General features: G+C 41.5%; 1 protein-coding gene across 33 annotated transcripts in view; it reads left to right on the plus strand.

Moving 5' to 3' along the window:
* Positions 1-14,960, plus strand: part of RAD51B (RAD51 paralog B) — a 657,779-nt gene that overhangs the window by 38,799 nt on the left and 604,020 nt on the right. For all 33 annotated transcript variants that reach the window (XR_016226494.1, XR_016226495.1, XR_016226493.1 and 30 more), the window contains one exon: positions 1,227-1,363. Coding sequence is in view for 27 of the 33 variants with exons in the window: in XM_051826348.3 (XP_051682308.1) it covers positions 1,227-1,363 (137 nt within the window). In the remaining 6 variants the exon portion in view is untranslated. The remainder of the gene's footprint in view (positions 1-1,226; positions 1,364-14,960) is intronic.

Here is a 14,960-nt window from a genome sequence, read left to right on the forward strand (position 1 = left end):
AACATGTTGATCACTGAATTAAAAAAATTCAACTAATATTAATAAATTATTGTAATTTCATTTTAAGGTTATTGCTCCACTAAAAATGTTAACAAATTTTTTTGAAAATTAAAAATCTTTTGTGTTGTAAAAAATAAAATATGAAACTTTTTGATGTTTATAATCTTTTTTTAAATTTTTATTTTTTTGACAGGCAGAGTTGGACAGTGAAAGAGAGAGACAGAGAGAAAGGTCTTCCTTCTGTTGGTTCACTCCCCTAATGGCTGCTACAGCCAGTGTGCTGTGCCGATCCGAAGCCAGGAGTCAGGTGCTTCCTCCTGGTCTCCCATGCGGGTGCAGGGCCCAAGCACTTGGGCCATCCTCCACTGCACTCCCGGGCCACAGCAGAGAGCTGGCCTGGAAGAGGGGCAACTGGGACAGAATCCGGCGCCCCAACCGGGACTAGAACCCCGAGTGCCAGCACCGCAGGTGGAGGATTAGCCTAGTGAGCCGCGGCACCGGCCTAAGGTTGTGTTCTTGATAAGTGAAATTGGCCTTCAGTCTGAATTGGAACACAGTGGTTCTCAAAGTAGAGAGCAGCACCTGCCTGTCCTGGGAACTTACTAGAAATGTGGACTCCTAGGCCGGATCCCAGACCTGCTGACCCAGGCACATTGGCCACCAGTCTGGCCAGGTGGTTCTGATGCTCACTCAAGTCTGAGAACAACTTATGGACATGCAGCCTCGCTGGCCACCCCTTCTTTCTCCTTCCTACCTCGTCACGTATCTGAGATGCTTTCTTTGAACCTATAGTGTGTCCACGTCTTAGCTCATACTTTTTTTAATCTCCACCTCAGATTTTCTTCTCATTTTCTTCACTCTTCTTTCTATTGTGAAACATTGCTTATTAGTATGATATTTACAATGTCATTTAACAATGCAGATGCATATGTAAATTAATGAATCCTCCAGATGTTTTTGATCAGTTTCTCATCTGAACTATGAAACAAAGAGGATGATTTGAGTGAAGGTTTTCTCAACTTCCCCAAAGGTAGTACGTTGCTAGTATCAATCCAGATGTGCAGGAGAGGAGTTCATGCAGTACACACAATGGATATTCTATGGTCAAATTCTCTCTGGGGAACCCAGGTTATTTGAACTGTGTATGTAGCAAGTTCTTAAAAGTTTTTGTGTTGATTGGCTTGTGATAATTATACAGGTAACATTTATTCATTTATTTATTTTAGATTACAGGCCCACCAGGTTGTGGAAAAACTCAGTTTTGTATAATGATGAGCATTTTGGCTACTTTACCTACTGACATGGGAGGATTAGAAGGAGCAGTTGTCTACATTGACACAGAGTCAGCCTTTAGTGCTGAAAGGTAAGTTTTATCATTTTCCACTATAATCCTTCACTTTTGTGACATATACAACATGGGATATTTACAAATAGGTTAACATTCTGGGTTAAAAGAATTATTTGATTTGAAAGGCAGAGAGACAGAGACAGAAGGAGGTCTCCCATCAGTTGGTTCACTCCCCAAATGTCCACAGCAGTGGAGTTGGGCTGGGCAGAGCTGGGAGCCAGGAACTCCCTCGAGTCTCCCCTGTGGTAGCAGGGACCCAACTACCTGAGCTATCATTGCCTGCTGCCTCGTGCATTAGCAGGGAGCTGGAATTTAGAACAAAGCTGGACAGGTAAAGCCTCCACCTGCAGCGCCGGCATCCCATATGGGCACTGATTTGAGACCTGGCTGCTCCACATCCAATCCAGCTCTTTGCTATGGCCTGGGAAAGCAGTGGAAGATGGCCCAAGTCCTTGGGCCCCTGCACGCACGTGGGAGACCCAGAAGAAGCTCCTGCTTCCTGGCTTTGGATCAGTGCAACTCTGGCCTTTGCAGCCATTTGGAGAGTGAACCAGCGATGGAAGACTTCTCTGTCTCTGCCTTTGCCTCTCTGTAACTCTTTTAAATAAATAAATAAATAAATAAATAAATCTTAAAAAAAAAGAACAGAACAGAGCTGGAACTGTAACCTAGGCACTTTGATAGGAGATGTGGGTGTCTCAAGTGCCAGCTAAACAATTGCATCAAGTGGTGGCTCCCATCATTACAATCTTGATGTGTTGCCTGGGCTTGGCTGATACTGCTGCCTGCACAAAACTGGGACTCTCATAACAGCCTAATGGTTAAGTTGCTAAAGATTTGGTTTCTGACTCCAGCTTCTCACTAGTGCAGACCCTGAGAGGCAGCAGTGGTGACTCAAGAATTGGGTTCCGGTTACTCACACGGGAGAGCTGGATTGAGTTCCTGGTTCTCAGTGTCCGCCTGACCCAGTCCTGGCATTCATGGACATTAGCAGAGTGGGCTTGGAGATGGGAGCTTCTGTCTGTCACTGTCCCTCTTCCTCTCAGATTAAAAAATTTTTTTAAAAGATACTAAAAAAATAAAATTGGAAGTCCCTTGGCAAGGAAGAAGTGGAAGTAGCTATTGGGTTGATAATTACAGTGTCTGGCACAGCTGGAGTAGTCTCTGGCTTAGAGAAGAGGTGGAAGGGACACATGGGGCCTAAAAAAGAATATGTTTTAGTTCTCCGTGTGTTTTAGTATCATCTTCATTTTGTACTTAGAAATCAAACTATCTGATCAGCACAGGTGAGAAAATGCTTGAAGGAATAATATGAGGAAGAATTAGAGAATATAAGGTAAATGTTTAAAAGTAGAAGTAATTTGTAAATTTGTAGATTTTTTTCTCAAGGAGAGAGAAAATGGAGAGTAAATAAAAAACTACTTTATGTTTAAAATGCATCAAGGAAAAAAGCCCAAATTTCTTTTTGTGATATACTTTAGAAAGATTAGTTACATAAATGTATATGTATATGTATTTAAAATATTATTTATTTGAAAGGAGAATAATAGAGAGAGATATCTTCTATCCACCAGTTCACTCCCCAAACGGCTTCAACCGCCAGGGCTGTGCCAGGATGAAGCCAGGAGCCAGGATCTCCATCTGGGTCTTCCACATGAGTGTCAGGGACCCAAGTACTTGAAGCCATCATCTGCTGTCTTCCAGGATAGGTTAGCAGGAAGCTAGGTCAGAAGTGGAGGTAGGACTTGATCCCAGGCCCTCTGATACAGGATGCATGTGTCTCCAAGATTGAGTGTATTATGAAGACCATGAACTAACTAGTTTATTTTCCATGTCATTTAGGAAAGAATAATGAAAACTGTATGTTAGTCATGCCTGTTCATCATAGACTTTGGTTGTGTATCTGGGCTGTTTAACAGTTAGGTATAGTCTGGTACTGATCCTGGGGTGCTCAGGGACTGCACTGGGCAGGGAATGTGAAGCAGGCAGAATTCTGGATCCTCTTTGAGGTGTTTCACAAGAGTTCTCTTTTGATTTGTTTTGCCTGTTGGACTTCTGCTTAAGATGTCATACAATCTTAGATACCATATGCTTATATATGCCTTGAGGATGTGGATAAATAGATTAATCCAGTGACCATCCCCATATTTTACTCTATGGAACTTTTGGTATCCATGAGGACTCTAGTATGTATGGATTGAATGAATAATATGTTGTTTTTATGAGAGATAATTAGAAAAAGATGGACTTGGGGGTTGAGAATAATAAAAAAGGAAAGCAATATGGATGGGAAATAGTAATAGAATTTTTTGATTTATTTTATTTATTTGAAAGGTAAAGTTATATGTAGAGAGGGAGAGACAGAGAGATCTGCTATCCACTGATTTACTCCCCAAATGCCTACAATGGCTGGGGCTGGGTCAGATCGAAGCCAGGAGCCAGGAGCTTCTTCTGGGTCTCCAACATGTGTGCAGAGGCCCAGGTACTTGGGCCATCTTCTGCTGCTTTCCCAGGTACATTAATGGGGAGCTGGATCAGAAGTGGAGCAGAAGGAAACTGACGCCCGCCTGGGATGCTGGCATTGTAGGTTGCGGCTTTAGCTGCTGCACCACAATGCTGGACCCAGTCAAGGAGGTTTTTGAAATAAAGCTTTGGGAGAAATAAAACGGGTAAAGAGAAATAAGGCTGGGTCTTAGAATGACCAGTGGAAGAGAGTCCATAAATGTGTGAGAAATGGCCGGATCCTGGGAAGCAAGAGGTGGGACCCAGAACTCTGGAAACTGGGGACCTGAGGGGCTGGGATGTAGGACTGGAATTTTAGGTGGTGAAGTGGACGTTTCTGAGTATAATGAAATCAGAAGAGCTTTGAAAACTGGAAGAGAGATATAGTCCAACAAGAGAGGAAGGCATTGATCAAATAAACACTAAAATATAAAATGATAACTATCATAAATAGGTATACAAAGGAGAGGTACATATTGTTTTGGTAGGGAGTGGAAGCCATGTCCGACCTTATATCTGCAGAAGCTGCTGTATTTGGTGTGCATGTTACCTCCAGGACGCCACATGCCCCACCACAGTAGTGCTGTCCAGTCCTACCAACTGTTTAGGATGTCTTGCTTTCTGAGTCAGAGCATAAAATAAAGATGGAGGCCTGGCAGGCAGTGGTGCTGGCCAGCCGTGACTTTGACTGACTCTGAAGGCCACACCAGTGTGTTCTCAGGACCGCTGGGAAAAATTCCCTCTTCCCATGTTTTTGAGACGGTCCCTATTGTGGGTAGGCTTTCCTGCCAGTTCTAGCTGCCTTGACATTTGTGAATCTAGATGAATTAGGAGGGAAGGGGTTGCCTGAAAGTTTTGTAAGATAAAAATTAGTCATAAGAGCTTGTTATTATAACAAAACATTGTGATTTTCTGGAATTTGTTAGTGACTCATAGGTTCATATTATTTTATTTAGTGATGCACAGGAAATGAATGAACAGGAAAATAGTATGTATATATGTACAAGAAACATTGATAAGCCATTAATTTACATCTCAGCACAATTTTAAAAGATTTATTTATTTATTTGACTGGCAGAGTTACAGAGAGAGAGAGAGAAAGAGAGAGTCAAGCAGAGAGAGAGAGAGAACTTCATCTGCTGGTTCGCTCCTCAAATGACTGCAATGGCTGGAGCTAGCCTGTCCAAAGCCAGGAGCCAGAAGCTTCTTCCGGTTCCTTTACATGGGTGCAGAGGCGCAAGTACTTGGGCCATCTTCCGCTGCTTTCCCAGGTGCATAAGCAGGGAGCTGGATTGGAGGTGGTGCCTAAATGGAATGCTGGCACTGCAGGCAGTGGCTTAACCCACTATGCCACAGCTCTGGCACATCTTAGCACATTTAAGATGCTATATTTCAACTGAAATTTCAGAAAACATGAGGGTTACTGAGACAATGAAGTTGAGAGCCACTGCTATAAATAACATTTTATAAATAAGAACATTTTCCAGCATAGTACAATTGACATTCATCACGCAACAACATTGTGAGATGAGCAAGGTGGGTGTTATGATATCCTCCTAGAAATAAGGAAAATAGGACTCAGAAATCGTGCAGTTTGCCCAAGATCATTTGACTAGTAAGTGAGAGGTGAATTCACTTCCTTTTTCTTCTAAACTATGCTTGGAAATAATGCTTGACTCTAAGAAAGGATTCAGGTATGTTTTCTTTCTTTCATTCATTCATTCAACAACACCTGTAGACAGGTGAACTTTCTATCTGTGAATCCATCTTTGCCTCATTTCCCATTGGGCGTTAGTCTTTTTCTTCTTAATGTCTAAGTATATATATTTTTTCTGGATGATGTTTGTCAGTTTTGCACATTACAAATGCCTTTGTTCAGTTATCTGCCATATTTATCTGTGGTGTTCTTTGTTCAGTAGCAATTTGTAATTTTCAAGTTGTTGCCTTACAGTTTTGGGTTTTGGATTTGAATTAAGTTTCCCATATCATTAGATACAAAAATATTGTCATACTTTTTAATAATATATTTATAGTTTTCTTCTTAATTATATCTTTGATCTGTAAAACCCATTAAAGATGCACTTATATCAAGTTTTTGTATGACTACATTTTCACCCATAAATACTGTACACCAATAGTGTAAATATTGCATATTCCATCAATAGTAATTTAGAGCCTTTATCAACATTGCATGTTTTTAGCTTCCTTCAATTTTTATCATACTCATGGTAAAAAAAGTGATCTATCATTGTTTTAACTATTTTGGGCCAGCATGTTTTCATGTATTCATTGTCCATTTATATTTCCTTGGCAAATTTCCTAGAAATGCACTTTTGCTATTTTTCTTTGTCTCTTTTTCTTATGGGTATATGAAGCTCTTTTTGTGTTTTTTTTTTCTAGCTTTCTTCTGCATTGATTTATCCTCTTTATTATTACCTTTTCTTACTTTAGGTTTCATTTGTTTTATAGCTAAAAGCTTGGTCATTGGTTTTTGAACTTTCTTCTTTTCTAGTATAAGCACCTAATGCTATATAATCCTGTTTCTCAGTACTCCTTTAGCTGTATCCTGCACATCTTAATGTGCCGTGTTTTCATTTTCATTTAGGTAAACATATTTTCTAATTTTATTTGTGATTTATTCTTTGATTGAAGTGTTTAGATGTTTTAAACAGTTTTCAACTATTTGAGGTTTTTCTGAATATCTTTCTATTGTTAATTTCTATTTTAGTTCAAAGGTCATATTCTCCATGACGTCAGTTTTTTAAAATTCATTTTATGGCCCCCGTTATTATCTATGAGGGTGAATATCCCATGTGCACTTGAAGAGAGTATCTATTCTGCTGTGGTTGAGTATTTTATAAATGATAATTAGGTTTAGTTGGTTCATTGTGTATATTCTTACTGATTACTCTGACTAATTTTCTGTCACTTACATAGAAAGGAGTATTGAAAATTTCCAAGTACAATTTTGGATTTGTATTTTTAAATTTTAGGCTTCAGGTTTTTGAAGCTCAGTTTTGTTTTTTTGTTTTTTTTTTTGGTACATAATAGGGGTACTTTTAAAATTTCATGCAAAATGGAATTAAAAGATAAGTTTATTTTGGTCCAAAATATTTTGAAATCCTTGCATAGTTTATGTTTATAATATATGTTTCCGTGTGCTTTTTAGAAGATCCCTAGTATAATAACAAATATTTTATACTTCTTGTTTTTTTTTTTAAAGATTTTATTTATTTGAGAGGTAGAGTTACAGATGATGAGAGGGAGAGACAGAAAGGTCTTTCTTCTGTTGGCTCACTCCCCAGATGACCAAATCGGCTGGAGCTGTGCTGATCTGAAGCCAGGAGCCAGGATCTTCTTCCCCATCTCCCATGTGGGTGCAGGGGCCCAAGCACTTGAGCCATCCTCCATTGCCCTCCCAGGCTACAGCAGAGAGCTGGACTGGAAGAGGGACAGTCAGGACCAGAACCAGCACCCACATGGGATGCCGGCGCCATATGTGGAGGACCAACCCATGCGCCACAGCACCAGCCCCATATTTTAGACTTCTTAGGCCATAAATCTCTCATTTCTTTTGCAGCTACTCAATTCTGCTGTTGTAGTGCAAAAGTAGCCATAAATAGTACATAAAAGCAATAGTTGCGGGTCTGGCATTGTGGTGTGGTGAATTAAGCCACTGCCTAAAACACCAGCATCCTATGTGAGCACTGGTTCAAGTCCCTGCTGTTCTACTTCAGATCCAGCTCCTGGTTAATGGACCTGGGAAAGCAGCTAAAGATAGCCTAAGTATTTGGGCCCCTGTTCCCTCGTGAGAGACCCAGATGAAGCTCCTGGCTTCAGCCTGGCCCAGCTCTAGCTGTTGTAGTCATTTTTGGAGTGAACCAGTAGATAGAAGATTTCTCTCTCTCTTCCCCACTCCCCTTGTCTCTGTAACTCTGCCTTTCAAATAATTTTAAAACAAAAATTTAAAAAAAAAAAAAAAAGGTGTGCCTGTGTTCGGGTAAAAGTTTATTCACAAAAATGAGCAATAGGCTGGGTTTGGCCTACATTCTGTACTTTGCTTTATTTACCTCCTTGAGGAAATTTGTGAGATTAATAATAGCTGCTTTGAGTTTTTATTAATTTATGTAATTTTTGGTCTGCTTTTGTTGATCATTTTTTTCTCCTGGTTTTGAATCTGTGGATGGTTTCAGTATCAAAGTAAAGTCACTTATGTCAAATCCAAACAAATTGGACCTGGGAGGCCACAAAGGAAGGACCCTTGTGAACATATGCTCGTGCTAAGGGCTATGGGGGCAGGGGTAGACGTTTGGCACAGTGATTAGTTAAGTTGTTGCTTGGGATGCCCACATCCCATAGCTGTGTGCTTCTGATCCAGTTTCCTGCTAATGCACACCCTGGGAGGCGGCGGTGGTGGCCCAGCCCCTGCCACTCATGTGTGGGATCTGGATTGACTCTTGGCTCCTGGCTTTGGCCTGGCCCTTCCCGGGCTGCTGTGGGCATTTGGGGGTTAAATCAGCATATGGAAAAATTCTCTTTCCTCTCCTTCTCCCTCTCTTCCTCTCTCTCCCCCTTTCAAATGAGTAAAAAATTAATAATAAAAAAGGAGAACTACTGAAGGACTCTGATAGCAGAAAAAATTCCAGGTGCGTTGTTTCTGTAAGGACAGAAGCAACAGTCAGTGTTGCCAATGAGTAAACTCCAAGTCCTGTAACAGCCTTGCAGCCCATGGTCTCTGGTTCAGAGCAGCTTTTGTGGACTTAACCGTTTTTGTCTTTAAAGCCTCGGCTCTGCCCCAGGCCCCTCAGATGTACCGTGTCCCCTACAGCATGTGTGTCCCAAATTGCAGTCTGAATTGTTGAATAAACAATTGCTGAATACACTCCTCCTTTGGGGAGTCTGTCTGTCTCTGTTGTTATTTTAGGCTGACAGATCTTTTCCTCCTTTCTTTATATGTCTTTTTTTTTTTTTTTTTTTTTTGTTAGCTGTTACATATTGTATTTTGCTTTGCTGGGTGCTGGATTTCATTGTATGTTGTTGAAGAATGCTAGATTTTGTTTTAAGGTACAGTTACGTATTTGGTTCTTTTGGGGCTTATGGCAAATCCCACATACTCTAGTTGGAGACTAATTTTCACCCCCCTACTATGGTGAGCCCCTCTGAGAACTGTACCTAATGCTTGGTCCTTTTACTCTTCACTGTCGTGGGAGCACAAACTATTCCCACCCAGTGTGAACCTTAGGAGTTGTCAGGTGTTTCACGTCTTGGTGGATCATGGGTAATTTCCTTTCACACATACGCTGATGAGTTCTGGAGCCCATCCCTTTGGAGATTTCCACAGTGCTCACCCTGTGCAACTCCCTCTTCTCTGGTCCTTTGTCCTGTAAATTCCAGACACCTTGGCCTTCTTAAACTCTGATCTCCATCTTAGCTCACGTTGTCTGTCAAGCTCTGTTGGATTTATCCTTGTTGCAGCCTGGACTCTGCCTTTGGCAACAAGCTGGAAAAATTATAGACTCACCTTAATTTGTTTTCTTTCTCTCAAGGATCATAGTTTTGAGCTGTCTGTTGTTCAGTGTCTGAAAACTTTTTTCAAATATTCTTCTTTTAATTTTCATTTATTTGAAATATGTGTGTGTGTGTAGGGGGAGGCGGAGAGAGATTTTACATCTGCAGATTCACTCCCCAAATGCCCACAACTGCTGGGGCTGGGCCAGTCTGAAGCCAGGGGCCTAGAACTCCATCCACATCTCCCATGTGGGTCCCAGGGACCCCAAGTACTTGGGCCATTATGTGCTGCCTCCTGGTGTGTGCATTAGCAGGGAGCTGGAACTGGAAGCAGAGCCAGGACTTGAGCCCATGCATTCAATTATGAGATGTGGGCATCCCAAACAGTGTCTCAACCCCTGTGCCAAATGACTATCCCTGTTTCATATATTTTGTCTACTATTTTAGTCATTTATGATGAGAGTGCAGTTCCTATACCAGTTGATGCTTTGTGGATAGAAGTAGAATTTCCTCTTTTTCATTCTCTCTTGAATTCACTCTGGTCAGGCTTTGGTCCCAAGGCCTATACTGAAACTGATTTTTAAAATCTTATACAGCCTAATAGCAGCTTTTAAATACAGTCATGCATCATTTTGATGGGGACATGTTCTGAGAAATGCATTATTAGGTGGTTTTGTCATGTGAACATCATATAGTTAAACAAACCTGGTTGGTGTATGTCAATCACTGGCCATGGTCTCTTTAGGCAATCAAGAGATGTGGTAAACATATAGACACATGAGGCTGCTGTGGGTGTCACATGGCATATTGTTTTACAGTAAACTCCTTTTTATACGTAGAAGGAGTACACTCTAAAATAGTGAAAAAAGCATGGCAAATACATAAACACTAGCATAGTTGTTTATTATCAATATCATGTTTTAGGTACTGTACATAGTCATGTGTGTTCTACTGTTACACGCCCGGCAGTGCAGTGGGTTTGTTTACACCATTGTCACCACAAACATGCGACTACTCTGTTGCACTTGGCCTTGATGAAGGCTCAGACATCAGCAGACGAGAGGAACTTTTCAGCTCCATTCTTTTCTTAAGGGACCACCATCATACATGTGGTCTGTCAGTGACTTAAACATCATTATCTGGCACATGACTGCACTTGATCACTTCCTTTTTCTTGCTAGACTTTCTTCACGTGGCCTCTTGGAACCACTGCCCCTTGACTTGTCACCTACTTCTAGACCAGCTCTACTCAGGGGCCTTTGCTGGATCCTCGTCCTCTTTCAACCTTTAAGCCTTAGAGAACCCCAGAGCCTAATCCTGGGACCTTTCTCCTCCTGTATCTATACTCAACCCCTGATACCATCTAATCTCATGATCTTAAAACCCATTAGGTTGATATCTGAATTCTGAGCTTTCCCATGAACTTCAGATTCATATCCGTTTGCCTACTGAGGTGGAACATGTATATGCGTGTATACACAGTTGTTTTACTGTGTCCACAACTGCATTATGGATTCTCTTATAATACAGACAGCTAATAACCAAAGTCCTGATCTGAATCCAGTCTCTTCTCCATTTCAGTAAATGATAATGCCATCAGATACTCAAGATTAGTCCAGAGATCCTGTCAGCCCCTCTTTTGAACTATATCTTTTTTTTTAAAGGATTTATTTATGTATTTGAAAAGCAGAGTTACAGAAGAGGGTGACACACACACACACACACACACACACACACAGAGAGAGAGAGAGAGAGATCTTCCCATTTACTGGTTCACTCCCCAAATGGCTGTAACAGTTGAGGCAGGGCCAAGCTAAAACCAAGAGCCTGGAACTTCATCCAGGTCTCTCACATGGGTAGCAGGGTTGCAAGCACTTGGACTATCTTCCGCTGCTTTCTCAGGCACATTATCACAGAGCTGTAGTGGAGCAGCTGGGACTTGAACTGGTGCTCATGGGATGCTGGCATCACAGATAGTGGTGTAAGCTGCTGAGTCACAGCACCAGCCCCTTTCAAATAGAAAGAAATCTATCCACCCACGTGGAAGACTCAAATGAATGGATGGAAGATCTCTCTGTCTCTCCCTCTCTCCATCACTCTGCCTTTCAAATAAATAGATAAATCTTTTTTTAAAAAATTGTTAACTAACTGGGGCCAGCACCGTGGCTCACTGGGTTAATCCTCAGCCTGCGGTGCCGGCATCCCATATGGGCACCGGGTTCTATTCCCGGTTGCTCCTCTTCCAGTCCAGCTCTCTGCTGTGGTCTGGGAAGGCAGTGGAGGATGGCTCAAGTGGGCCCTGCACCCGCATGGGAGACCAGGAGGAAGCACCTGGCTCCTAGCTTCGGATCTGTGCAGTGCGCCAGCCATAGCGGCCATCTGGGGAGTGAACCAACGGAAGGAAGACCTTTCTCTCTGTCTCTCTCTGTCTGTAATTCTGTCAAATAAATAAATAAACTTAAAAAAAAAAAAAAAAAAAAGCTTGGCTGGCGCTGTGGCTCACTAGGCTAATCCTCCGCCTTGCTTCACCAGCACACCAGGTTCCAGTCCCGGTTGGGGCGCCGGATTCTTTCCCGGTTGCCCCTCTTCCAGGCCAGCTCTCTGCTGTGGCCAGGGAGTGCAGTGGAGGATGGAGGATGGCCCAAATCGTTGGGCCCTGCACCCCATGGGAGACCAGGATAAGCACCTGGCTCCTGACTTCAGATCAGCGCGGTGCTCTGGCCGCGGCGGCCATTGGAGGGTGAACCAATGGCAAAGGAAGACCTTTCTCTCTGTCTCTCTCTCTCTCACTGTCCACTTTGCCTGTAAAAAAAAAAAATAACTAAATAAAAGAAATCTTAAAAAAAAATTGTTAACTGAATGAATCTTAAGTGCATCCTCTACAAGGAATACCTTTTATAAAGATGTCCACTAGATGGCAATGTTTTCAAACTTTAGTTATTGTGTGCGGGCAAAAGGCCCTTCTCTGTTGCTTTCTCTAAACAAACAAACGAAAAAAGGTATTAGGTGTTAAAGATTGTCCTAGAAATTACTATGATTAATGCAAAGCATACAGAATACTATATTTTACTTTGTTTTGATTTATATTTTTTCAGATTAAAAAAAATAAAAAACATTTGGAGAAACTCAGAGAATTGCAGCATGTTGGTATAAATTACCATCAGTAGTTACTGAGCGTGGTAACTGAATGAAGGTGGCCCATGCTCTGATGTTGCCCACTGTTCTTCTGAGAGGCCCTGATGGAAGAGACCGTAGCAATAGTTCAGAGCCATTCACCACTGAGGTTACTTGTTGATACTAGCACTTGAGTACATTTGTCAACCATTTTGCTGTTGCCAGTGACTTCTACCTTTTTTTTTTTTTAGATTTATTTTATTTATTTGAAAGAGTTACAGAGAGAGGTAGAAACAGAGAGAGAGGTCTTCCATCCACTGGTTCACTCCCCAGATGGCCACAATGGCCGGAGCTGTGCCAATCCTAAGCCAGGAGCCAGGAGCTTCTTCTGGATCTCCCACGTGGGTGCAGGGGCCCAAGCACTTGGGCCATCTTCTACTGCTTTCCCAGGCCACAGCAGAGAGCTGGATCGGAAGAGGAGCAGCGGGACTAGAACTGGCCCCCGATATGGGATGCTGGTGCTTCTGGCCAGGGCTTTAACCCTTTGCGCCACAGCGCTGGCCCTCGACTTAGCTACCATTTGTCTTGTTGCTGATCCATTGGACATGCAAATGTTGAACAACTTCCATGGTGGTTTCTGGTTGGTGTTGGCATATCTGTCCTGTTAAAAATTTGTGGGTTCCAGGTGCCAGAGCTATCTTTAGCTCACTTCTCTGACTAGCACTAAGCTGAACAAATAGTTGCTCTAATCAGAAAATTTATATACTTCCGTCAGATTTTCAGAATTTGCCTGTTTTGCCTCTGTCAATGACAACATATTTCATCTTGCTTTTCTCGCTCCCCTCATGGCCGTCTGTTTCAGTCTCTGTGCCTCTTGCAAATACTTCTGACTGGTGTTAGATCCATTTTGGTTTTTTTTTTTTTTTTTGTTACACATGTTTTGATATTGTTTCTTGCTCCTTTTCTTGTTCACTATACTGACTTTTTTTCCTTTTCATATTAGTCAAAATATACTTTCAAAAAGTTGTTGATTGGTTCTCTTTCTCTTCTCTTTTTCTGTTTTAGAGCTTTCCCTTTAATTCCTGATGATAGCATTTGTAAGGAACTTATTTTGTTTATCTTTTTAAAGTTCTCAGCCTCTTCTTGGAGCTCTATTTATGCATTGAAAAAACACTGTTCTTTTGTACTGCTGTGTCTGAATGGAACATAAAATATAGGATGTTTTTAGTGTTTACAGTCTCTCCTCCCAGTCTCCCTGCGATGGTTAAGTACTAGGGCTGATAAAATTTCATTTTAAATGGGAAACAGTTACAATCAAAAAAATTTTTTTAACCGGAAATGATTGAAATTTCTAATAAGGCTCTTTGTGCCTTAGACTATGGGTGGCAATCCTTACTTTGTTTCAGCCCATTGCTCCCCTGCACCTGTTCAAGGGTACTTCAGAAAGCTTGGGGAAAATAGAATTAAAATTGTGAAATCCATGGCGGGGGGGAGTCTTCAAAAATGTGTATTATGAAGAAACAATGCATGGATCACAACATTTTTTGTACCAAAATAAACTTATCTTATTCCATTTTCCATGAATCTTTTGAAGTACACTTAGATTAGTTTTAGGTTTGAGGGAGCAGGTGTTTGGCCTAATGGGTAAGATGCATACATCCCACAACCGCATTAATTCTCTGCTTCAGCTTCATGCCAGTACACTCCCTGGGAGGCAGTGGTAATGGCTCAAGTAATTGGATTCCTGCTTCTTATGTGCGAGTCCTGGATTGAGTTCCTGCTTTCTGGCTCTGGTTCTAGAAGTTGTGGGCATTTGGGGAGTGAACCAACAGATAGGAGCTGTGCATGCATGTGTGTGTGTGTTTGTGTGTGTGTGCACGTGCGCGCGCGTGTGTCTGTCTGTCTCTGTCTTTCAAATAACAACAAAAGATTTAGGTCTAGCCTTGAGGCCAGAATTCACCATTTAGAAAATGCTTTTTTTGTTTATAAGAAATAATTGGATAGCATTCATTTGCTTAGATAATTTTCTGTTTACTAAGAAACTACTGAGTAGCATTTATTTGTCTGAATTAAGTTTTAATTGAGAAAGCATATTTTTCTGGAATGAGTCATGGAGACTTATATGATTATATAATTATATGTGATTATTAGATATATGATTACTAGAAAGATAATAGACCGTTTTTGTTTAAATATGCTTTTTGTTGAAGGAAATAGAAGTGATTTTCTTATTTACTAAATACATGTTGTGGCTGCTAGTCAAAATATAATTTATGAAAGCCATACTTATTCTCAGAGCTAAGTCTTGGAGACACTGTTGCTTGCTCTTAGGTGAGAGGTCCCAAGCCCTTGCTGGACTCATGCTCCAAAGGCAACCCTCTGTTAGTGCTCGGGAAGGAGGGCCCGTGTGCGAATCGGGCAGACTAAGCTCTTGTCCTGAAACCTGCTCCGTGCTCAAATTCATTAGAGCTTTGGCAGTGTGGCCCTA

The sequence above is a fragment of the Oryctolagus cuniculus genome, chromosome 20, assembly GCF_051225735.1.
Source record: "Oryctolagus cuniculus isolate XC-2025 breed Fujian yellow rabbit chromosome 20, ASM5122573v1, whole genome shotgun sequence".
In the NCBI taxonomy this organism is placed as follows: domain Eukaryota; kingdom Metazoa; phylum Chordata; class Mammalia; order Lagomorpha; family Leporidae; genus Oryctolagus; species Oryctolagus cuniculus.